The sequence below is a fragment of the Zootoca vivipara genome, chromosome 5 (genome assembly GCF_963506605.1).
Source record: "Zootoca vivipara chromosome 5, rZooViv1.1, whole genome shotgun sequence".
In the NCBI taxonomy this organism is placed as follows: Eukaryota; Metazoa; Chordata; class Lepidosauria; order Squamata; family Lacertidae; genus Zootoca; species Zootoca vivipara.
This window is the reverse complement of record NC_083280.1, coordinates 73,660,658-73,680,285: the sequence shown is the minus strand read 5'-3', so window position 1 is coordinate 73,680,285 and position 19,628 is coordinate 73,660,658. Positions and strand designations below refer to the sequence as shown.

The following is a 19,628-nucleotide window of genomic DNA, read 5'->3' as shown; positions in this document are numbered from 1 at the left end:
ACACACATGCCCCCAGAAAAGTATGAGACACCAAAATTACATAATTGTCAAAGGCAATAACAAATTCAAGCAACATAAGTTCACTTCTTTGTTGCTGCAAAATGTATTTATTTCACAACTTGCACTAAGAAGGTGCATATGACAGAGATGTTAGCAGAGCAATTGAAAAAGTTTTTAGATGCTTAATACTTAAAATACGTTCACACAAACTTGTAGGCATTGCAACAGTTATATCTATCTTTCAACTTTTAGAAGTACCTGTCTGGAAACTCTTTTCAAGAATTAGAAACTTAGAAACGCTGTGTTACTAAGACAATGTAGGTTTTCTGCCAACATGAGAGGGGAAAAAATGTCTAGCCTACTGATCACACCGAGTACTGGCAATTTTTCAAACATCTGCTAAAGGTCAGGTTTCGCCTGCATGGAACCAATCAATGGAGCTACACAACTCTTAGCACTATAATCAGCTAAAAGAAAGACCATTTCTTTATATAACAACCAACCTACATTATTAAATATTAACATAAACTCTCACCACTGTTATAAGATATATTCATACTTGGCAATTTTAGAATTATTTCAGCTTCTTTTTTATTGTACTGTACTTCATATCTGACACTGCTTCAGTTGTATAAATTGCATCATTGTCAAATTGGTTCAATTCTAAAATGCTGACACTCTCTTTAATAAGCACACATCTCTAATTACTCATCTTTTCAGTTATATAAAACCAAGTCTTACTTTACAATATATAAGAAATCATCATGGGAAAATTAGTGCAGAATGCTGCAGCATGACATGGTTGCTCTGCTCAGAAATCTGCACTGGTTGCCAACATGTTACCAACATGTTCAGGTGTTATTGTTGTTATATAAAGCACTTAGGACAGTTTACCGGTACTTGTGGGATTGCCTTGCCCCATATATGCCCACTCGACTGCTTTGTTTCTAACACCAGCAGTATGTAGGTTGGGTGGGGAGAGAACTCACTGCCCCCTCTATTATGAAGACTGGTGAGGTAAGTTACATGGGGAGGACTATCTGGCAGCCAATATCAGAACAGACACACAGGCTTAGTTATGGAGCAAATTCTGATAGCATCACAGAGACATGGTTTTTTTTCTTCAATTCTGCATGCCCCATCGATGCTCCCCAGTCTCTCACTAGGTACCACAGTCAGGGATACACTAGTTGGGTGAACTCATGCTGACATTAAAGCAACAGTCATTCATTCACTCTGCACCAACATATTTATTTCATTTATGAATTGCTTCCTAAGAAACATCTCAAAGCAATTTAGCAGTAATATTATATAGTGGATTTGAAATTGTTTTTATATGAAATAATTAAAATAGAATATGTTGCTTATCTAACCATATTTGCAGATACCTGTATTATGTTACATTTTATGGACTGTTTTCTCAGCAAGCATCAGATTCTGAGTTGTCCTCCTCTCCTCCAGTCCTCCGAAGTGTTTTATACACCAAATCAACTTATGCAATAAGAATGAAAATTTAAAAAGGCAATCTTTCCCATCTTAAAGGTCTTAAGATAGGACTATGCATTGTCTTTCATCTCAGAGCCTGGTGGTTCCAGCTCCCTTTCATTCATTTTCCTGATTGTATGTCACAGCTTGAACCGATATTGTGCTCTGCGATCTAACTGCTGGCTCCAAAACAAAAGGTTACAGAAGACGACTTATCATTCAGATTTCTGCTTTAATAAGCCACTTTGTATACAAAGCTCTACTGTAAACAGGTTGAGGAGCCCAACACCCCCCAAACCACTTATATGTTTGTCAGTCAGCCTAAATCCACTGTATCCTCACTTTGAGAAATAATCACCCTTAAAAATAAATTAAGTCTCCATCTTATTAATTAGAACGCCACCATCTCCCAGCCCAGTTCTAATAAGAGCACAAATTCTTTGAGGTATCCAATAAAAAACAAACAACTGGCCCTGTGGCCCTATAAAAACACTTGCCATAATTAGATAAATGACCAGATTTTTATGAGTCTCTTAAAACAAACTACAAAACGTGGGAGGAAATTTCAAATTTGAAGTAACAAAACCAAAGGCATAAACCAACAACCTTCGTGTAACATCTTCCCCCATACACATCTAAAATACTGTACAGAAGTCTTCTATCAAGATTATGAAATGTGCTATTGAAATTAGGTATTTACCTGCATATTGAATGTGCTTCACAAAGATTTTCATTATATGGGAGTCATACTGATTATTTTTTGACTCCATTTCTACATTGTGGAGGACCAAGACCAACTGTGGCTCCCCATAGTATAGGCACATAACTTCTATGTTGTTAAGAATATAAAGCTCCTGTATGTTATGGAAACATTAGAAATATATGCAATGTGCACCTGCTAATATACACAATACTGTATGTGAAGGCGGCCTCAATCATTGTCATATTAAAACACTTCCTATGCAATCACTGTTCATAGCTATATATTGTAAAACAGTTACAGTAGCAAAATGAAAAACATTCTGACAGAAGATATCCCCATTGTTGGATAGTTAGGATGCTTCATGTACTTCCAAACAAAACTTTAAAAACTAAATTACTTCTTTACTGATGTTAGATGGGGGGGAAGAATCCATAGATTGGTATGATACCAATACATTTGTATAATATGCAAGGTAGATAAGTATCAGCTGTCAACCAGGAAGGCGTTGGATCAAACATCATCAGATGACATTAAGAAGCTAACTACTCTCTTAACCTCAATCTGCTTTACTACACGCAAGAGAGCTACGGTAACTGGTGTTTCGACAATATCATTAATGAAGGCAAATATTTCAACTATAATAGCAATCGAAACCAAAATTCTCATATTTGAATATATGTGGAAATATTGTATCATTAAAGAGTTACAACATAAACAGAACGTTGAAGTAGGTATCACAAAAAAATGTTTATGCATGCTGTTGTACCCTCAGACAACAAAAACAGTCAACTTCACACATTATAGATAACCTCCTGAGACATCTGCCTTTCATTCGATCAAATGATAGGATTCCAGCTGATACTTCTATAGAAAACATTACCTCAAGGATACATCATGTGAAAACTTGCATATAGAAACAAACTGATGAAATCTGTATAAGGATTAAACCTTACAATATCAAAAACTATTCGGCATATCATTCTGTTATGGGCAAAGATGCTGAAATTATGAAGGTACCCCAAATACAACTGAAAGCCTGGTTTGCATGATTATTTTAAGTGTTAATGGGAATGTATGTGGCATGCTTTGAGCATTCATAAAGTAGACTATAAAACACTAAAAATTATTTATTCTTCCGCTACTAAATTACATCAAGGCATCTGCAGTAAAGCATTGTCAGCTTTCATTTTCATGAATTTATATAAGCTATGGTGGTGGCTTCCAACCTTAATGAGTATGAGAATCCCTTTTTAACCTCAAAACATTTTGTGGACTCCCCACATGCTAATTTGCTGTAATTTTCTTGAAAATGTGCAGGCTTATTCCTAAAGCAATTTAAAAGAATTTTCAGTTATTGCAAAACTATCAACATTTTCCTTTGAATAAGTTTGTAAAAAAAAATTCTTCCCCAAGCTTAAATCCAGACAGAAAGCAGCTTCTGTATGGCATACTGAGGTCACTTTAAACATATAAGGAGAAAAGAATACATTAAATACTAATTAGGAACAAATATGTCTATCACGGGTAAAAAGGATTTTTTTAAAAAGATACCTAGCAGATTTCTACTTATTTATCCTGCACCCAAGGTCTGCAGCTCTTTCACACCACATGAAGTTGAAAGCAAATTCCCAATCATCATCTGAAGTTTGGGAGAAATCTGCCACTCCACGGGAGTCTGTGGCCCACAGACTGGGAACCACAAAGCTATGGAATTTTAAAAATAGTGTTAAGCGTTAAAAATAAAAAGCTCTGGATATTGTAAAGAACTACATGATGTATCAGTGGACCACATTAGTTTTTCCTCTATTCTTAGTTGGCTATTGCTGTTTCAGGATGTTATGAGTTATTTCCACTGCTACAGTTCTAATACCTCTGAGTACCTCTAAACATAAGTAAGATGTTTTAAGTTCCTTCCTCTCAACTCCATTAAAAAAAAGAAAGAATGAAAACCAGCACAGTAAAGTATTGGCCTGGTTGACACATCACATTAACACATCACTGTTTAAAACACAGTTAATACACAATGTGCTAGTGCACACTGCGGAAACGTTCTTACTTTGCTCCTCTCCCACTCCTGCCACATCACCAAGAAACAAGCTAGAACCTGGCTTCTTGAGAAATCCACACATGTAGTCATGGTTTATTTCCTCCAAATTTTGTTCTTGGCTTACCACTCATGGTTTGGAGAGAAACAAGTCACAAGCCTTACTCTGGCAGCACAGCAGGACCACAGAAAGAGCAAAGCAAGATGTTTTCAGGAGCACGCAGGTGCATGCTGCTCATTCAAACTACGCCATTGTTTGCTTTTACTACGGTTTTAATATAGTATGCAAACTAGGCTGATATATGTTATATTAGCAGAAGTTTTTCTTTATGGATAAGCTACATTTCAAGCATACTACTTTTTCAATGGGCTTTGCAGAATTTACAGGCACACTTGCCTTTTCCTTGTGATCTAAAAGCAGTTACTGTACCTGTAAAACCATCAGAAAACCTCACACAAGTTGATACCAAAAAGGCAGCAAGGAGTTTCTACAAAGTAAAGAAATCAGTTAAGATTAAGCATTCTTGAGGGTGTTATCTGGATTCCAGCAATTGGTTTTAAATGCCTCAAGATTTATAATTTACCTATTACTTAGTGGTGTTTCCCCCCCCCCCAATAAATAAATTTCTTTATTTGATGCTGCACTCCTTCCTTAAAAAGCCCCCAACGTAATCTGGAGTTATAGGTACAGTAGCCTATTTCACTGCAATAGTTTCACAGTTTAGCCTCTAAGGTATTCTTCATAACCAAGGGAAGATGAAGATGAAGAAGCACTCCAGAGACAAAACAATCACATATGCCTTTTTCAGGTTATATCTCATTTGTTTCCCAACACTCCCCATCACTGACTAACAAAATAAATCCAGTTCTTTCTGCCTCAAAACCACTAGGCTTGCAGTATACTTGCTTGTTGCCGCAAAAAATAGTTTTAACCAGACACTGGAAATCTGCACGTGTGCCAATAATAACAGAATGATTAAGAAATTGGTTACACGTTCCTGAAGTGGAAAAGTTAGCAGAAGAGGCCTGCCTCTCTCTGATTACTGTGTAAACAAAATGCCCTCCTTTATTAATGCTGGAATCATCAATGTGAAGAGATGCCTTTGGAAAGATCTCTTTGTAAACATTTAATGAAAAATGCAATAAAATGCTATGAAAACTTTCCCCCCAAAATAATGGTCTGACTTGAAACATTACTCTAGCTCAGGCATCTCCAAACTCAGCCCTCTAGCTGTTTTGGGACTACAATTCCCATCATCCCTGACCACTGGTCCTGTTAGCTAGGGATGATGGGCGCTGTAGTCCCAAAAGAGCTGGAGGGCCGAGTTTGGGGATGCCTACTCTAGCTTCTACTTAAAATGACATGCTACAGACCGGTACTACTTCTTCATTACTTACTGGCATTATGCTGTCCCCTGTACTTCCACAGTAGTTTTATAATTATTAAAAAACCCAACCGCTCAAAGTTACTGTCTCTATATACCAGAAACATTTAACATAAATTCTAGTGAAAGAATACATATATAGACATGTGCAGTTCTGCTGTACAAAATACTTTCCATTACTGCATTAAACACTATTCTAAACATTTGGCTTTACATTCTAGGTCAAGGTATAACTTTAGTCATTCATTCCCCCTTAAATCAAAGTGATGTAACAAACATATGTCCATAAAATGTTAAATGAGTACACATGAAGGTTACGTGACTTTATTGTGAGAGCTCCCGAGGTACTTTCTTCTATTTTAGGCAGGCTTGCATTGCCTTGACTTAATGAAAAAGATGGGAAAGGATGTCACAGAAGAGAGATATAAGAGGAACAGACTTCCGGTTCCTTTTTAATTAAGCCAGAGCTTGAGGACCCCTTTGGAATCACCTATACCACACTCCACACAAAAATAATGAATTATTCACAGGCCTAGGAAGCAAGGAGAGGGAGGCAGGAAGATACACCATGAGATGCCTCCTGTGGCATCAATTCAACAAACTCCTTCACAACTACAGGGGCTATGTGAGAGTGTGCTAGCATTCAGGTAATGGCACTGTCACATCACATGCATGTTTCCTGGGTCTTAAAATGGTTTCCCCTGGTGCTCCTCTCCCCCATAGTTAGAATTAATTGTTCATCACCATTCCTTTAAAATAATCTGTTCATGTGTGAGGTGGGGAACTGAATCTGATCAGCAGACCAGCGAGTATCATCTTCCCACCCCTTGAGTGCCACGTTTGACAAGGTGGCAGGGCTGCCCAACTGTCAACCATCCACTACCACATTAATGGATGCCGGTCTGCTTTTGCATGTGTGGTTTGAAATCAAAATGTTTGGCCAAAGGCACAATCTCACTGATGATCACCTTATCATCAGGTACCCTCTTGGTAACTACTTTTGCATGACACTTTGCAAGACTCAGCTGAAGCCAGGGTTTACAAAGCACTGTGTATGCACAGGGTTTTATAGGCAATATATATATATATTATTATTTTGCTTTGCTGGCAAATCCTACAAAGTCTCTGTTTACCTGCCCACACAGTTTGTAGGGCAGCAAAGTATGTCTGGGCCAAAATGGTTTTGTAACACAAATGAGGAGGCTAAGGGAGCTTAACTGGGCCTGCGAGCTAGAGTTCTCCACTACTAGCTCAATGGGAGAGGAGAGAATGAGAGGGTCTCCTGCAAAAAAAAAGGGGGGCTGGGGCTGGAACCACCTTTCCATCTCAGTCAACACAATGGAACAGAGCAACAAGACCCTGTAAATGCAAAATGCTTTGCAGAAATTAACCCTACGAAAATCCCCAGGAATGATCATTAATTTTCACAGAACCCCTTTTGTTTCTCTTTATCAAAAGCTAAGGGGAAAAGTTATGGAATGGGCACTGGTGGTTAAACAGCCAAGACTTGGGGCACAGAAATGTATCATGGCAGAAATAGAGATGGGGATCTAGTATGTCAGACATTTTAAAAGTAATGCTTGAGCATTGTGAGGAGTTCGGAGCTGAAGGGATCCAGTGAGTCATTAAATCAGCCCTCCCCAACCTACCGGTACTGATGTTTGGACTAGAACATCTATCAACCCTGGCGATCATCAAAACTCCCATTACAAAATACACATAGTAAGATCTGTAACAAATACAGAAATTGGCATAAAGCATGGAAACAGCTTCTTTCATTGTTCTTAAAGCATAATTAAAAGAATTCTTGAACTATTCAGGACCAGCACTGTAAAATTAAGTTATGAAAAACAATTTGGAAAAGAATATCTCCATCTTACATCTCTGACCTCTTCTCTGCAAAAACATTGTGTCTTTCTTGCAAAATGTCTCAAAGATATTTAAAGAATGGACAAAAAATTATGGATATGTGATTTAGCGCTGGGAGAAAAACTATTTGATTTCTCATCAGACAGTATTTGGTTTTGCTCTACAATCTGTTTCAATGCCTCACTGGTATTCATATTTATTTAACAGTGCTTCAAACAACACAGTGTACAAGTTTTGTTAACCTACCATCACTGCTTGGGAGGCAACTACTCATAACACCTGCTCATATTATGCTGCAAGATAAACTGTAATGCACAATACCTTGCAGAAATTTAACCTGACTGAATCAGGCAGTTACCTCCTATCTTTCAGGATAATCTAAAACACTATGCAAAACTGAATTCCTCAAGGCATATACTGTACAACTAAGTACCCCAAGGCAGTTTTTATTCCTGAATGCTAGCTTTTCTAAAAATATAGACGGCACACACAAGAGACATATTTTTACTAAGTTAATAGCCTGTCAATATGAGGTACTTTAAAAAAAGATTATGCAGAAAGGATGCAGAAGGAGGGTTGTTTCAAAACATGACCTTTCTTTATATGCTAATTTCTTCCCCTGCTCAAAAATTGCATGGAATGAGTTGGCATCAGATCAAGCTGAGAGTTATCCATGGAAGCCCTAACACCTCACTGAAGCAATTCATTTTTAATACTTCAAAAAATAATAATAACAATTTAATTTAGATTTTCCTCTTGTTTTTGATTCAATTATTTATTACTTACAATAGCTACCATTTCAATAATACATATTCAAATAACCTCCATCATGCATTTACTCTAAACCTTAAATGTGGCCATTTATTTCCCTTATAATGTTAGAAAATTTAGACACACTGGATGCTAGGTGTGATTTTTAGCATGATGTATCTCATTCTGAAATGGGATACCACATAAACCACTCAACACTTAAAATTCCATTCTCAAGTGTCCTTGTCCTTCATTTAATACAAGTGTATGCACACAGAAAAGACCTTTTAAAACAAGAAATGAAACAAAACGAAGCCACTTGCACTGCAAAAAAATCACTTTGGTGGTTAGCTCATCTACCTGATAATCTGAATAAACCTAAAGTTCTATTTAAAAAACTATGTTTGGTCCATAAACAGGAACAAAACAATAAAACAACTTTCTATTTTACTATAATTTTAAAATTAATAATTTTGAACTGCACAAAAGTTTAAAATGGATGTCTGAAAAACTACGGTAAACTTTACAAGGCAGTATATACCATATACTCTGGAAGGTTTTCGTTTGCTGCAATGTCAATCTCTGACACATATTTAACCTACCAGCAAGCATTCGTTTCTTATCACATCAACATATCTGTAGCCTGCAATAAGTTTAAAAACCAAATTACCCAAATAAAAAAAATAGAGGGAAGGAGTCAATTACATTGATTGAAACCAGAGACTAAACCTGGCTGTTGAGCATTTTTAGAATATGAATGGTTCAGATATCATTCCTGGGCAGATCTCTCACAGACTACACCAAGTGTAGTACACCAAGAAGATGGATCAATGAAGCAGCAGAGATAACAGCTGGAATACAAGTGGAGAAAGACTTGGAAAGTACAGGCTAGAATCCACTGCAGGGCATACACTCCATGGTAGTGAGATATTACACACACGGACACACCCCTATCTATCTATTCCACTACCATTGCCCTTGTGCAATTCCAGGCAAGGGATTTGCTTTGTGTAATTCTCCAGGGTGATATTAATATATCATTGACACCACCACTCCTGGCATCACCACTCATTTGATTAGGATAATTGAAAGGGGGAGGAATTGGGGGAGCAATATCCCAGGGTAGTGATTAATAACTGCAGCAGATGAAGGGCACAAACCATCAAGTACTGTTTGCACAGAAGTCCCACTTAAATTAAAAAGTGTGTGTCACAGGGTATATTTGTCAAATTCTCTGAGCCCCAGGTGTGTTTTGTGATTGGCATTGGTCCACTTGTGACCATTTGGGGATCTCTGGATGCCAGGTTGGCAACTGACATCTCCATCCTACTGGCCCCTCCAGCTGTCTTAAGCAGGTCAGCACAAGAACTTACGTATTGCATTTATAGCCCAACTTTTTCTCCAATGAGTACATGATTCACCCCGCTGCTCAGTTAATCCCTACAATGACCTGTGAGGTAGGTTCTGCAGCTGCGTCTAGCCCAAGGTTGCCCAGTGAGCTTCATGACTGAGAGGGGATTTGAACCCTGATATCCCAAGTCCTAGTCCAACACTCTAACCACTACACCACACCGACTTCCTAGAGTACTTCTGCTATGCAGAAGGTATATAAATTAAGTAGGTAAATAAATATGGGGAAAGCAAAATGTCACTTAGAGAAGGAACTAAAATATTTTTCTTGAAGCTTGAATTTGTTTTATTCTAGAATGAGGTTTTAATGTGCTGTAAACTGCTTTCAATTTTTTTCTTTAAAGTATAAAATGGTATAGAAATGAAACTGTTGTTGTTGTTATATTATTTTACTGTATAAAATACGATGCCTAGAGAGTCAGTTGTGATGACCGTAACCTAGGTTTAAGGTGCCATTTGGCAATTAGGTTATATATCTGAGTTTCTAACACTGATACTGTACCAGTATCCACTTGAATTAAGGTTTCCTGCTCTTACCACATAGTGCCAGTGTTCACACATAACATACATGAGGGGTGGCTAACTTATGACTCTCCAGAAATTGATGAACTGCAGCTGTGAGAAGTATTTGAATCATAGAGTTGGAAGTAACACTAAGAGCCATCTAGTTCAACCTCCTGCAAGCAAGGAATTCTGCCCACAGGCAGCTGGGAGCATTGTTCTATAGAATGCATTCTTCATCTACTACTATTAAGTATTTCTCTCATAAATCTTTTGTCTTAAAGAAACACTGGACTGGTATCTGGTCAACAGCTGTCAAGACAATATGGCAATGTTTCTATCTTGTAGAACATGCAAAAATGCAATTCTTACCCATCCCTGCAAAGCAATCCTATACAGGGTGCCTCCAGACTGTCAGTATTTTATGAGAGGGATTCAAGCATGTACTGGCACTTTAGCTTTGCGCATTTAAAGTGGATTATAGTACCCTGTCACAACTAATCAATATTTTTCTAATAATGATTTTTTTTGGAGGTTGGAAAGTGATGGGAAGAATGGTAAGGCTGTGCTACTTACTGGTAGGAAGTATATTGAGAGTTTAGAAAACTTTGGAAGCCAGCAAAGCACAGAAGTGTTAAGGAGGCAGTGTTTGCATTGACCTGCGAAGGTCAATGTGATTAAAAATATTTGTACCATCATGCTTTCTTTGTTGAGAAGTAAATATGCTCATGGCACTAGTCCATAGTCCTTTTGGTCTGAAGTGGTTTGTGGGCTCCTACAAATGACTTGTTTATTCTGCATTCATCCTGGTTTGCTTGTACAAAGCTTACTTACGCAATGTGCCCATTCTTAAGCATTCATTCTGATCTGTTTACAGTGTGATGATATGACAATGACCATTCATTCTGATTTGTTTGTGCAGTGTATCCAGGTCTTCCCACTAATCATTCGTTTATTCAACATTTTTCAATGCATTTTAAGGGCCTTTGTGAAGTTTTCTCCCTAGTCCTCCTTACTCTTAAGTATATGGATTATCCTATTCCTCCTTCCCACAGGAATCTGCTTGCAACAGGCCTTTGTTTATTGTGACTGCTTTGCATTATTACACGAATAGCAGGCATTTGTTTCCTCAACTTATTTTACCCTTCTCCACCAGTATACTTTAACCTTCAGTGTAGTTTTAAAATTATTTTAATGACTTATATTCTGCTTGTTAACAAAGTTGTCAAGGAGACTTATGGAATCAAAATATCAGAACATATTATGTATACCCACCACCATCTCAATCCCTGTTATACACAAATGTACAAGTATTTTGCTTCAGAAACGCCATAGCAAAACACATCAGTTCTAGAGTATCACAACCGTTTGCCTTCTAGAATGCTATTGTTCATAAAGCAGGGTAGAAAATGTGGTTCCCCCAGATCTGGCTTGACTACAACTCCCCTCGTCCTTCACAACTGGCCAGGCTCACTGAGGCTGATGGAAGTTGGAATGTTCGCTATCTCTGCCAATGAAGTATGATAAACGGATGGAAGATGCCCTTATCTTTAAACAAGTATTCACAAGGAAGTTTACCTGCAGTTTGGGTGGACCAATTTTATCCACCCACCATGTCTGCTCTGAACTGGAGTCTAAATGTAAGAACAGGCTCCACATATTTAGGGTGTGACTGTGACACACTATGAGAGCATCTTGTAAATAACTTAGCTAACACCAATACAGTGGTAGCAAACTAAAACTTAATATTTTGTTAAGATTACTATAAGTTAAATAAAAAATTGACCACTTTTTGTAGACAACACTGTTACATTGTTCATTACTACTTGCTCATAGTACTGTAGAAGCTGGAATTATCCATTCAGCTGTCAAGGAGGGTAGTAGCAAACTGGCTGGTTTTCAAGCAGTTAGAATCTGTTAGATGAAGGCCAGCCAACCCAACCACCACCTGCTTTCTTTAAAAATGCACTACTATTTTTATATCCTTCTTGATATATTTGTAGTCCTCAGCCCAACAATGTAAAAGACAAATGGCTTGGCAGGGTCCCTGATCTAACATGGGGAGTACTGACATCACATTTCAACATGAATGGGGGGGGGTACCCTTGAATCAGTGTTCAAAATCACCAGGGCATCAGGCACGTTTTGCGACTTGGGGTAGTCTACTTCTGACCAAGTTGAGATGTCCTGTTGCCAGGCTCAGCAACTGACACCTCCACCATCTGCTGAAGTGCAAGTCAGCTGGCTTGTTCTGCAGTGTGAAAATAAGATTGCCCCTGGGGGTGCCAGAGTGCAAGGAGTAAAAAGGTAAAGGGACCCCTGACTGTTAGAGATCCAGTTGCGGACGACTCTGGGGTTGCGGCACTCATCTCGCTTTATTGGCCGAGGGAGCCGGCATACAGCTTCCGGGTCATGTGGCCAGCATGACTAAGTCGCTTCTGGCGAACCAGAGCAGCACACAGAAACGCCGTTTACCTTCCCGCCAGAGTGGTACCTATTTATCTACTTGCACTTCATACTTTGAACTTCTAGGTTGGCAGGAGCTGGGACTGAGCAACGGGAGCTCACCCCATCGAGGGGATTAGAACCGCCGACCTTCTGATCGGCAAGCCCAAGAGGCTCAGTGGTTTAACCCACAGCACCACCTGCTAAATAAATATATAATAATAATAATAATAATAATAATGCAGTAATATCCTGATGCGGTCTGTAGCAACTAGGAGCATATTTGGAAACTACAGAGAACTGAAGGCAGATTTACAGGCCTCATCCCCCTACAGATCTGCCTAGCCTTTGCATATATGATGTGTTTATAATTACCTGTATAGAAATAGCAGACGTCTGAAGGTGAAGGAGACTCTCCCCATTTATTAAGTTCACTGTGGCACCAAGTTTAAAAGACCACATTCCTTTTTTAACCAGTTGTTACATATTTAGCACACTTGTCTTAACATAATTAAATATTGTGATTTTGCCTACCACAGATAATCCTTCCTTGGTTGAATTCAAAGTAAAATTGCTATCCTTTGAAATGCCTTGTAAAAAATGCCAATTTATTGGCTTTCTTCTCCCTGGTGAAAGAACAGTTTCCTGATTCATTCGAATACTATGTCTGTTTTTTTAAAAAAGTGACTAGACATTACAATGTGGCAAACATGACCTTGGTTTAAGGTGCCATTTGGCAAACAGCTTATATACCTGTGTTTCTAACACTGCCCTGAATCACTCCAATTCACTTCATGATCCCCCCCCCCACACAAGCAGATACACACCACATGTGTGAGCCCATTTTTAAATTTGTAATTAGCAGTTCTCCAGGGACATTTAGCTTCTCAGCATGGATCAGAAAGTGACCTATCCAATTAGATGACTATATTTCTATCCTATATCTATGTTTCTCTGTTATCCTGCTCTGGACACTCCATTCGATTTCTGTTCTCAGACAGTTCTGGGATTCCCCGTCTTTGACGGTCTTTAAACATTCTGTGCCACTGAGTTATTATTGGGCTGTTTTGTGGGTTCCCATCTCAAGTTTTTTCCTCCAGACCTGTACCTGTACCTTGAGGTTACCCCACATATATCTGTTGGTGCACTGGTGGTGTGAATTTGACTGTGTAAGCATGAGCACAGGAAGACTCAAACTGGGAAAATATCTGGATAAAGATCATGTGAGACAACTGCACATTTGTCTCTTTTATTGAGTATAAACATTTTCAAAAGAAACTGGAAGATGGCTCCCAAAATGAATATACATAGTGGTGGTGTGGTCTAAACCATTGTTGAAGAAGAAGAAGGAGGAGGAGGAGGAGGAGGAGGAGGAGGAGGAGGAGTGGTTTGGATTTGATATCCCGCTTTATCACTACCTGAAGGAGTCTCAAAGCGGCTAATTTGAGTCTCTTGGGCTTGCCGATCAGAAGGTTGACGATTCGAATCCGCACAATGGGCTGAGCTCCTGTTGCTCTGTCCCAGCTCCTGCTTACCTAGCAGTTTGAAAGCATGCCAGTGCAAGTAGATAAATAGGTACCACTGTGGGGGGAAGCTAAATGCCTTTTCTGTGCGCTCTGGTTTCTGTCAAGGTGTTCCGTTGCACCAGAAGCGGTTTAGTCATGCTGGCCACATGACCCGGAAAGCTCTCTGTGGACAAACGCTGGCTCCCTCGACCTGAAAGCGAGATGAGTGCCGTAATCCCATAGTCACCTTTGACTAGACTTAACCATCCAGGAGTCATTTACCATTTTACCTTTCTACATAGTAAAATAGGCACGATCTTCACATAGGACCCTTGTTTTAAACCACTCATTTGGTCACTATAAAAATTTGGTCACAAAATTTCACTGAGGCAAGCGAGCAGGCTGCCAGGGATGTGACAGAGTACAGGCAGCTGGCATATCTGGCAAGTGGAACTGGTTTCTAGTCTGCAAATTATTTTACTTGCCTGCTTTTCACTCTTAAGAGACTGGCAAAGGAGGGACAGAGTGCTCAATCCATCCTCCACAAACCCCTCTTATGAGTAAAAGGCAGATGGTTTTTTTTGTAGGCTAGTAACTTTAGGGAGCCAATTTACAAGGATGTTATACACATTTATTTACTGTATATTAAGTGGTTCCTCAAACTTGAAATGTCTTAATATCCAATCCTTCACAAACTATTTGTGAGTGTTTATAAAGAACTGATTTTTTTTCTAACCCAAACTATACATTTCATCAATAAAAGCATTATGTTTTTATTTGAAATGAATGGTAGTTCTAGAGTATGTTTTAAGCAAAATGCTCTTCCCCTAAAGCATGTTATCTGGAGACTGGCTCAAACGTCTGTTTATAAGTAACAGAGAAGATAAACAGAAATATCTCATTTGTTGACACTTCTGAGATTTGAGTTTCAACTGTAGACTTGTTAGTTCAGCATATTATGCAACACTTTTCGACTGCAGAAAAATGTGATTTATTGGGTTAATATTACTAATGGAATACCAAACATCTGCCTAACATTAACAAATGACCTTTTATTTGAAAAAAGCTTTCTTAATTACAGATGTTGAACACAGAAGTAATTATAGCAGATAACCCCATAGGGTCTTCACACTGTCCTCAGTCCTAATTCTATAACCATTTCATTACCTATGCCCAATGTACGACATTTTAGGCTAGGCTTGCTAAAAGGCAGTCACCTGCCTACTTGTGATATGGGGCAGAAAGAGATACAAAGAGGACCTTAGCTTTGAATACAAGAGAAATAAATACCTGAATAGTATAAGGCTTGGGTGACAGAATTTGGGTTGGGTGACCACTCTTGGTTTGTTTTGTTTATTTTACAAAATGTTATGCTATGTTTTACACCAGGGTAGACAACTCAAGGTTGCATCTGGCCATCAAGGTTTATCCTTGTGGTTTTTTTCCATAGTCCCAATTTTCCAGACTCCAAGAGGGATAGGCAGGACCACAGAGGAGTCTTAAATTAGTCTGAAAAGCTCTCTGAGCTGAATTTCTGGCACAAGCTTAATATTCCCTCCTGAGATTCAGAGAGTACATCTGCATTTAGGTAGCTATGTATTATACATGCATACTATGCTTGTATCAAGTTTCCAGAACCATTTATAATGCAAGTAGAAATACAACTGGAGCTAACCAAGGATTTCAAATTCTGGATCAGAGAATGCTGTGTGCAATGCAAAGACAACATGCTCATTTTCCAGACAGCGTATGCCAGCAGTAGAATAATCACTGCCAGCTGGTTTGGTAATACTCCTTGTTACACCACTTCAATGTCCCACTGACAAATACCCGAAAATGAAGCGCGCGCGCACACACACACACACAAATAATAATAATACTGTATATACCGGTACATATATAGTTTCAAAAAGTAGGTGGAGGAACTAACAGTTACTCTTACTCTGAATTTATAGTATGTACTCCACAATATATTTCAAGTGGCCTCTTAGGACTGTAACATAAAAAATGTTGTGGCCTGTAAAGCAAACCAGAATAGCGGTCTACAACAAAAAGTTTTAGAAAACAGTCTGGTTTTAATGCTTTTGATTTGCTAGTAGCTTAAGTCCAGTGCAGTGAAATTTACAACACTGAGCAGTTTTCTAAATTGCTATCTGAATACTGTATAGACCAACTAAACCACCACTCCCTTACCCCAAACATAAATGATTTCTATTTCACTCTGAGTACCAACAGACTTTAGAACTATTCATAGAAACAACCTAAGAATGGAAGCCTAGAAGGATTAACAAAGATGCTCCACCCACAACAGCAGTCAAATACTAGAGAAGCCAGCAATGGCCAAGGAACTCCTTCTACATTCCAGTAATTAGAATAGAACTTAACCCTGTATAGAAGATTTGCAATTGCAATCTGTACTCCTAAACCCTAGTACAATAAAATCTAACCTTTCCTCTAAAAAGATGCAGAACTTTGGACTGTAGGTCTTTCTTTACTTTGCACCTTATCGCACTGCTATGAGAACAGTAACAATTGGGGCAGCTTGTTGTCTACTTGCTCTCTTGAAAATACATCCCAAGCAGCACAACAGGTGTATACTCACCAGTAAGCATGCATAGGATTCCAGGTTTAGTGAAAGAGTTTTCAAGTACTGTAATGTAGATGTTAATTTGCTGCAAAGGACGTGGATGTTACCCTCAAGGTAACATTGTTACAACACTGATATTGTATTTGCTATACACAAACTACAGTATTTTTTGCAAGGAAAATAATATTCTTTGTCCAGTAGTACATCCACTGCAGTTTTAACTAATGTGATATCAGCTGTGTGACACTCACAGGCTCCTAGTGAACAGTATTTGCGGCAACGCCTCCCCAACCATGCCTGCACTGTTATGACTTACAGTCCCCCCCAATAACTTTAGAAGATGAGCACTTCCCACCACATCTTAAGCATGGGAATGCTCAAGCTATTTTAACAAGACTTAAGTGATGAACAACAGCAAAGCCACCCTTTTTCATTTCTACAGCAGTATTGCATGATTTTTACCAACCATTTGCTTCTTAATTTTTTCTTTCATTCGTTGAAGGTGCTGTGCTCACAATTTCCAGTACACACCTCCTCTATTTATTTTAAACAACTGTGAGCAGATATATCCTGGCAGCAAGTCTAAGCTCCACCCATCAATTTGCTGGGGGCAGGAGGTTGCAGGATTTATGAAGGAATTAAGTTTGTAAGCATATACACCAAAAAAGGGGTGGATTTTGGGGGAAGTTATATTCGGCTCTTTGAGCAAAGACTTTCTATTTTTCCTATGTCTCTCCCTAGGCTTTAACTGCTAAGTGGTGGACTAGAAAAAGGAAGGGGTATAGTCATTTTTCCAAATATTTTACATCAATGTAAATATGCTACTTCTTTATAAGCATGCATTACATACATTTACAATTAAGTATAAAATAATAAGTTCAGGATTTTACAGCAACACCAAAAGGGATAATTACAATATTTAAAAAGCACCCTCCCTCTGTAAAACAGAGTCACACAATAACAGACCCACAAAACAAGAACAGCACTCTATCAGCATTGAAGCAAATATTGCTGTCTAAAAGTAAGTATCATTCTTTTCCTATTTAATTTGTTAAAGAAAAATCCTTGAACATTTTGTTATTAATAGTAATTGGAGGTAATTGGGAGGCCAATTTAAAGACCACTGGGGAAACAGAGAAACCAAGTTTTTATAAGCACTGCAGCATTTTTTAAAAATGCATTTTGTACAACTGTAGTAGTAACATATATCACGTAGCTAGATTCTCCAGGGAGCACTGAACATAAATGTTAAATATTTAGAAAAACTGTAATTGGAATTCGAGTAGTATGTATTTCTTACACTGGGCAAGGAAAGCCTGGTTGCATTTCCCTTCCCTTCCCTTCCCCCACAATATATCCTGGCTCCCTCCCTCCATTCACATTCCTACACCCATTAGGAAAACACTGGCAGGAGACACACTAGATCGAAAGACCAATGGCTTCTTAAAACGTTTATTAAAAAAATCCACAAGATGAGGTTTTCTGTTTGACTACAACTGCTCAACCTATGGCATTTAAAAAACAAAGACCCACCCACCAGATTTGCCAGAGGACAGCCAGCGCCTGTTTTATAGGGTGGTATTTAAAGGAATGAACGGGCCAAACCAACAGCTACAATTCTTACAAGAATGTGAACAAAAACCCAATGCCTTCCTCATCACATATGCTGGGCACACACACAACTCCACATTAATATTGCGAAGCGAAGCAGCAGCAGAAGAAGTGTGTGTGTGTGTGTGTGTGTTGTCTGTGCGTGTGAAAGACAACCCCTTCTTTCCTAAGAACTCCCATCTGCAAATCACCAACAGTTGGCGGCTGCTGCTGTGTAATCACGGTATTCCCCCCCCCCTTCAATGATCCGAATCAATCTGGTTCAACACCAGACACCCCCCCCCCCAAACCCGCACACATACAGTGGGCGCAAAAAAACCCACACCACCCCAGAGAAGGGACGAGCAATTGGCGCTTCCCTTCCTTAAAGATGAGGCTGGGTGGGAAGCAGAGAGAGGGGGGGGGGAGAAGAGATTTTCTGCTGCTGCTAACCCACTGTAAGCCCCTTCTCTGTTCGGGGCCTAGAAAAGGGGAAATGAGAGCGGATGTGTCATGTTTAAACTCCCTCGTCGCCTCCCCCCTTTCACGAGCAGGGAGGGGGGAGTGTCCTGTTACTACCTCCACTCCTCTCACTCGCCCCAACAAATACACCCCATATATGCGGTGTGTGTGTGTTGAAGAAAAGAGAAGCCCCACACTTCCCCCCCTCCCTGCTCTCGCCCTTAAAAGGGTTCTATAGGGGAGAAAGCCACTGCACTCCTCGGAAAGGGGAGTCCTCCTCGCTGCTTTTCGCTCCCCAAATTCTCGGCTACGGGGCGGCGACAGCGGGAGGGGGGTCCACTTCGCGGGAGGGGCAGGGCTGGGCCGGGACCCCCCCTGAGGGAGGGACGGAGGGAGACGGGAATGGCAGCCTCTTACCGACAACTCGGGGCTCCGCGAGTCCCGGTGAGAGACGGTGCGGATGACGCCGGCTCTCCAACGCCCGTTCTCGGGCGGTTCGTCTCCTCCGACGCACAAGAACCGCTTCCCCACCAGCTCCGGCCGCGACTCCACCGCCACCGCCATGGCGGCCGCCGCCGAAGAGCAGAGCGAGCAGCCAACCGCACCAGCCGCCTCGCTCGCTCGCGTCTCCCCCCTTCTCTCTCGCTAAGGGTCGCCCATGCCTAGAGGAGCCGAGGCGGGGGGAGGGCGTCCGCGCGTCGGGACTTCGTGTGTGAGAGAGACGGGGGGGGTGTCTCTGCCTCCTCTCGCCCGCCGCTCCGAGCCGGGCGCCCCGGGCAGCCGCTCAGCCGCCGCCGCGACCAGCCTGACACAAACACACGGAAGGGAGGGCAGAGCGGAGGGGGCGGGGGAGCCGTTCGCTCAGAGCCGCGCTGCGGCCCCGACCACTCCG

The 19,628-nt window shown here is 40.1% G+C and overlaps 1 protein-coding gene across 1 annotated transcript in view; it reads right to left on the bottom strand.

The window, feature by feature from the left end:
- The window catches only part of JMJD1C (jumonji domain containing 1C), a 95,567-nt gene extending 76,150 nt beyond the window's left edge, over positions 1-19,417 (bottom strand). Inside the window, exon 1 of the mRNA XM_035138460.2 lies at positions 19,154-19,417. Within this exon, the coding sequence (XP_034994351.2) occupies positions 19,154-19,300 (147 nt within the window). The 5' untranslated portion in view covers positions 19,301-19,417. The remainder of the gene's footprint in view (positions 1-19,153) is intronic.
- Positions 19,418-19,628: the final 211 nt, after the last annotated feature.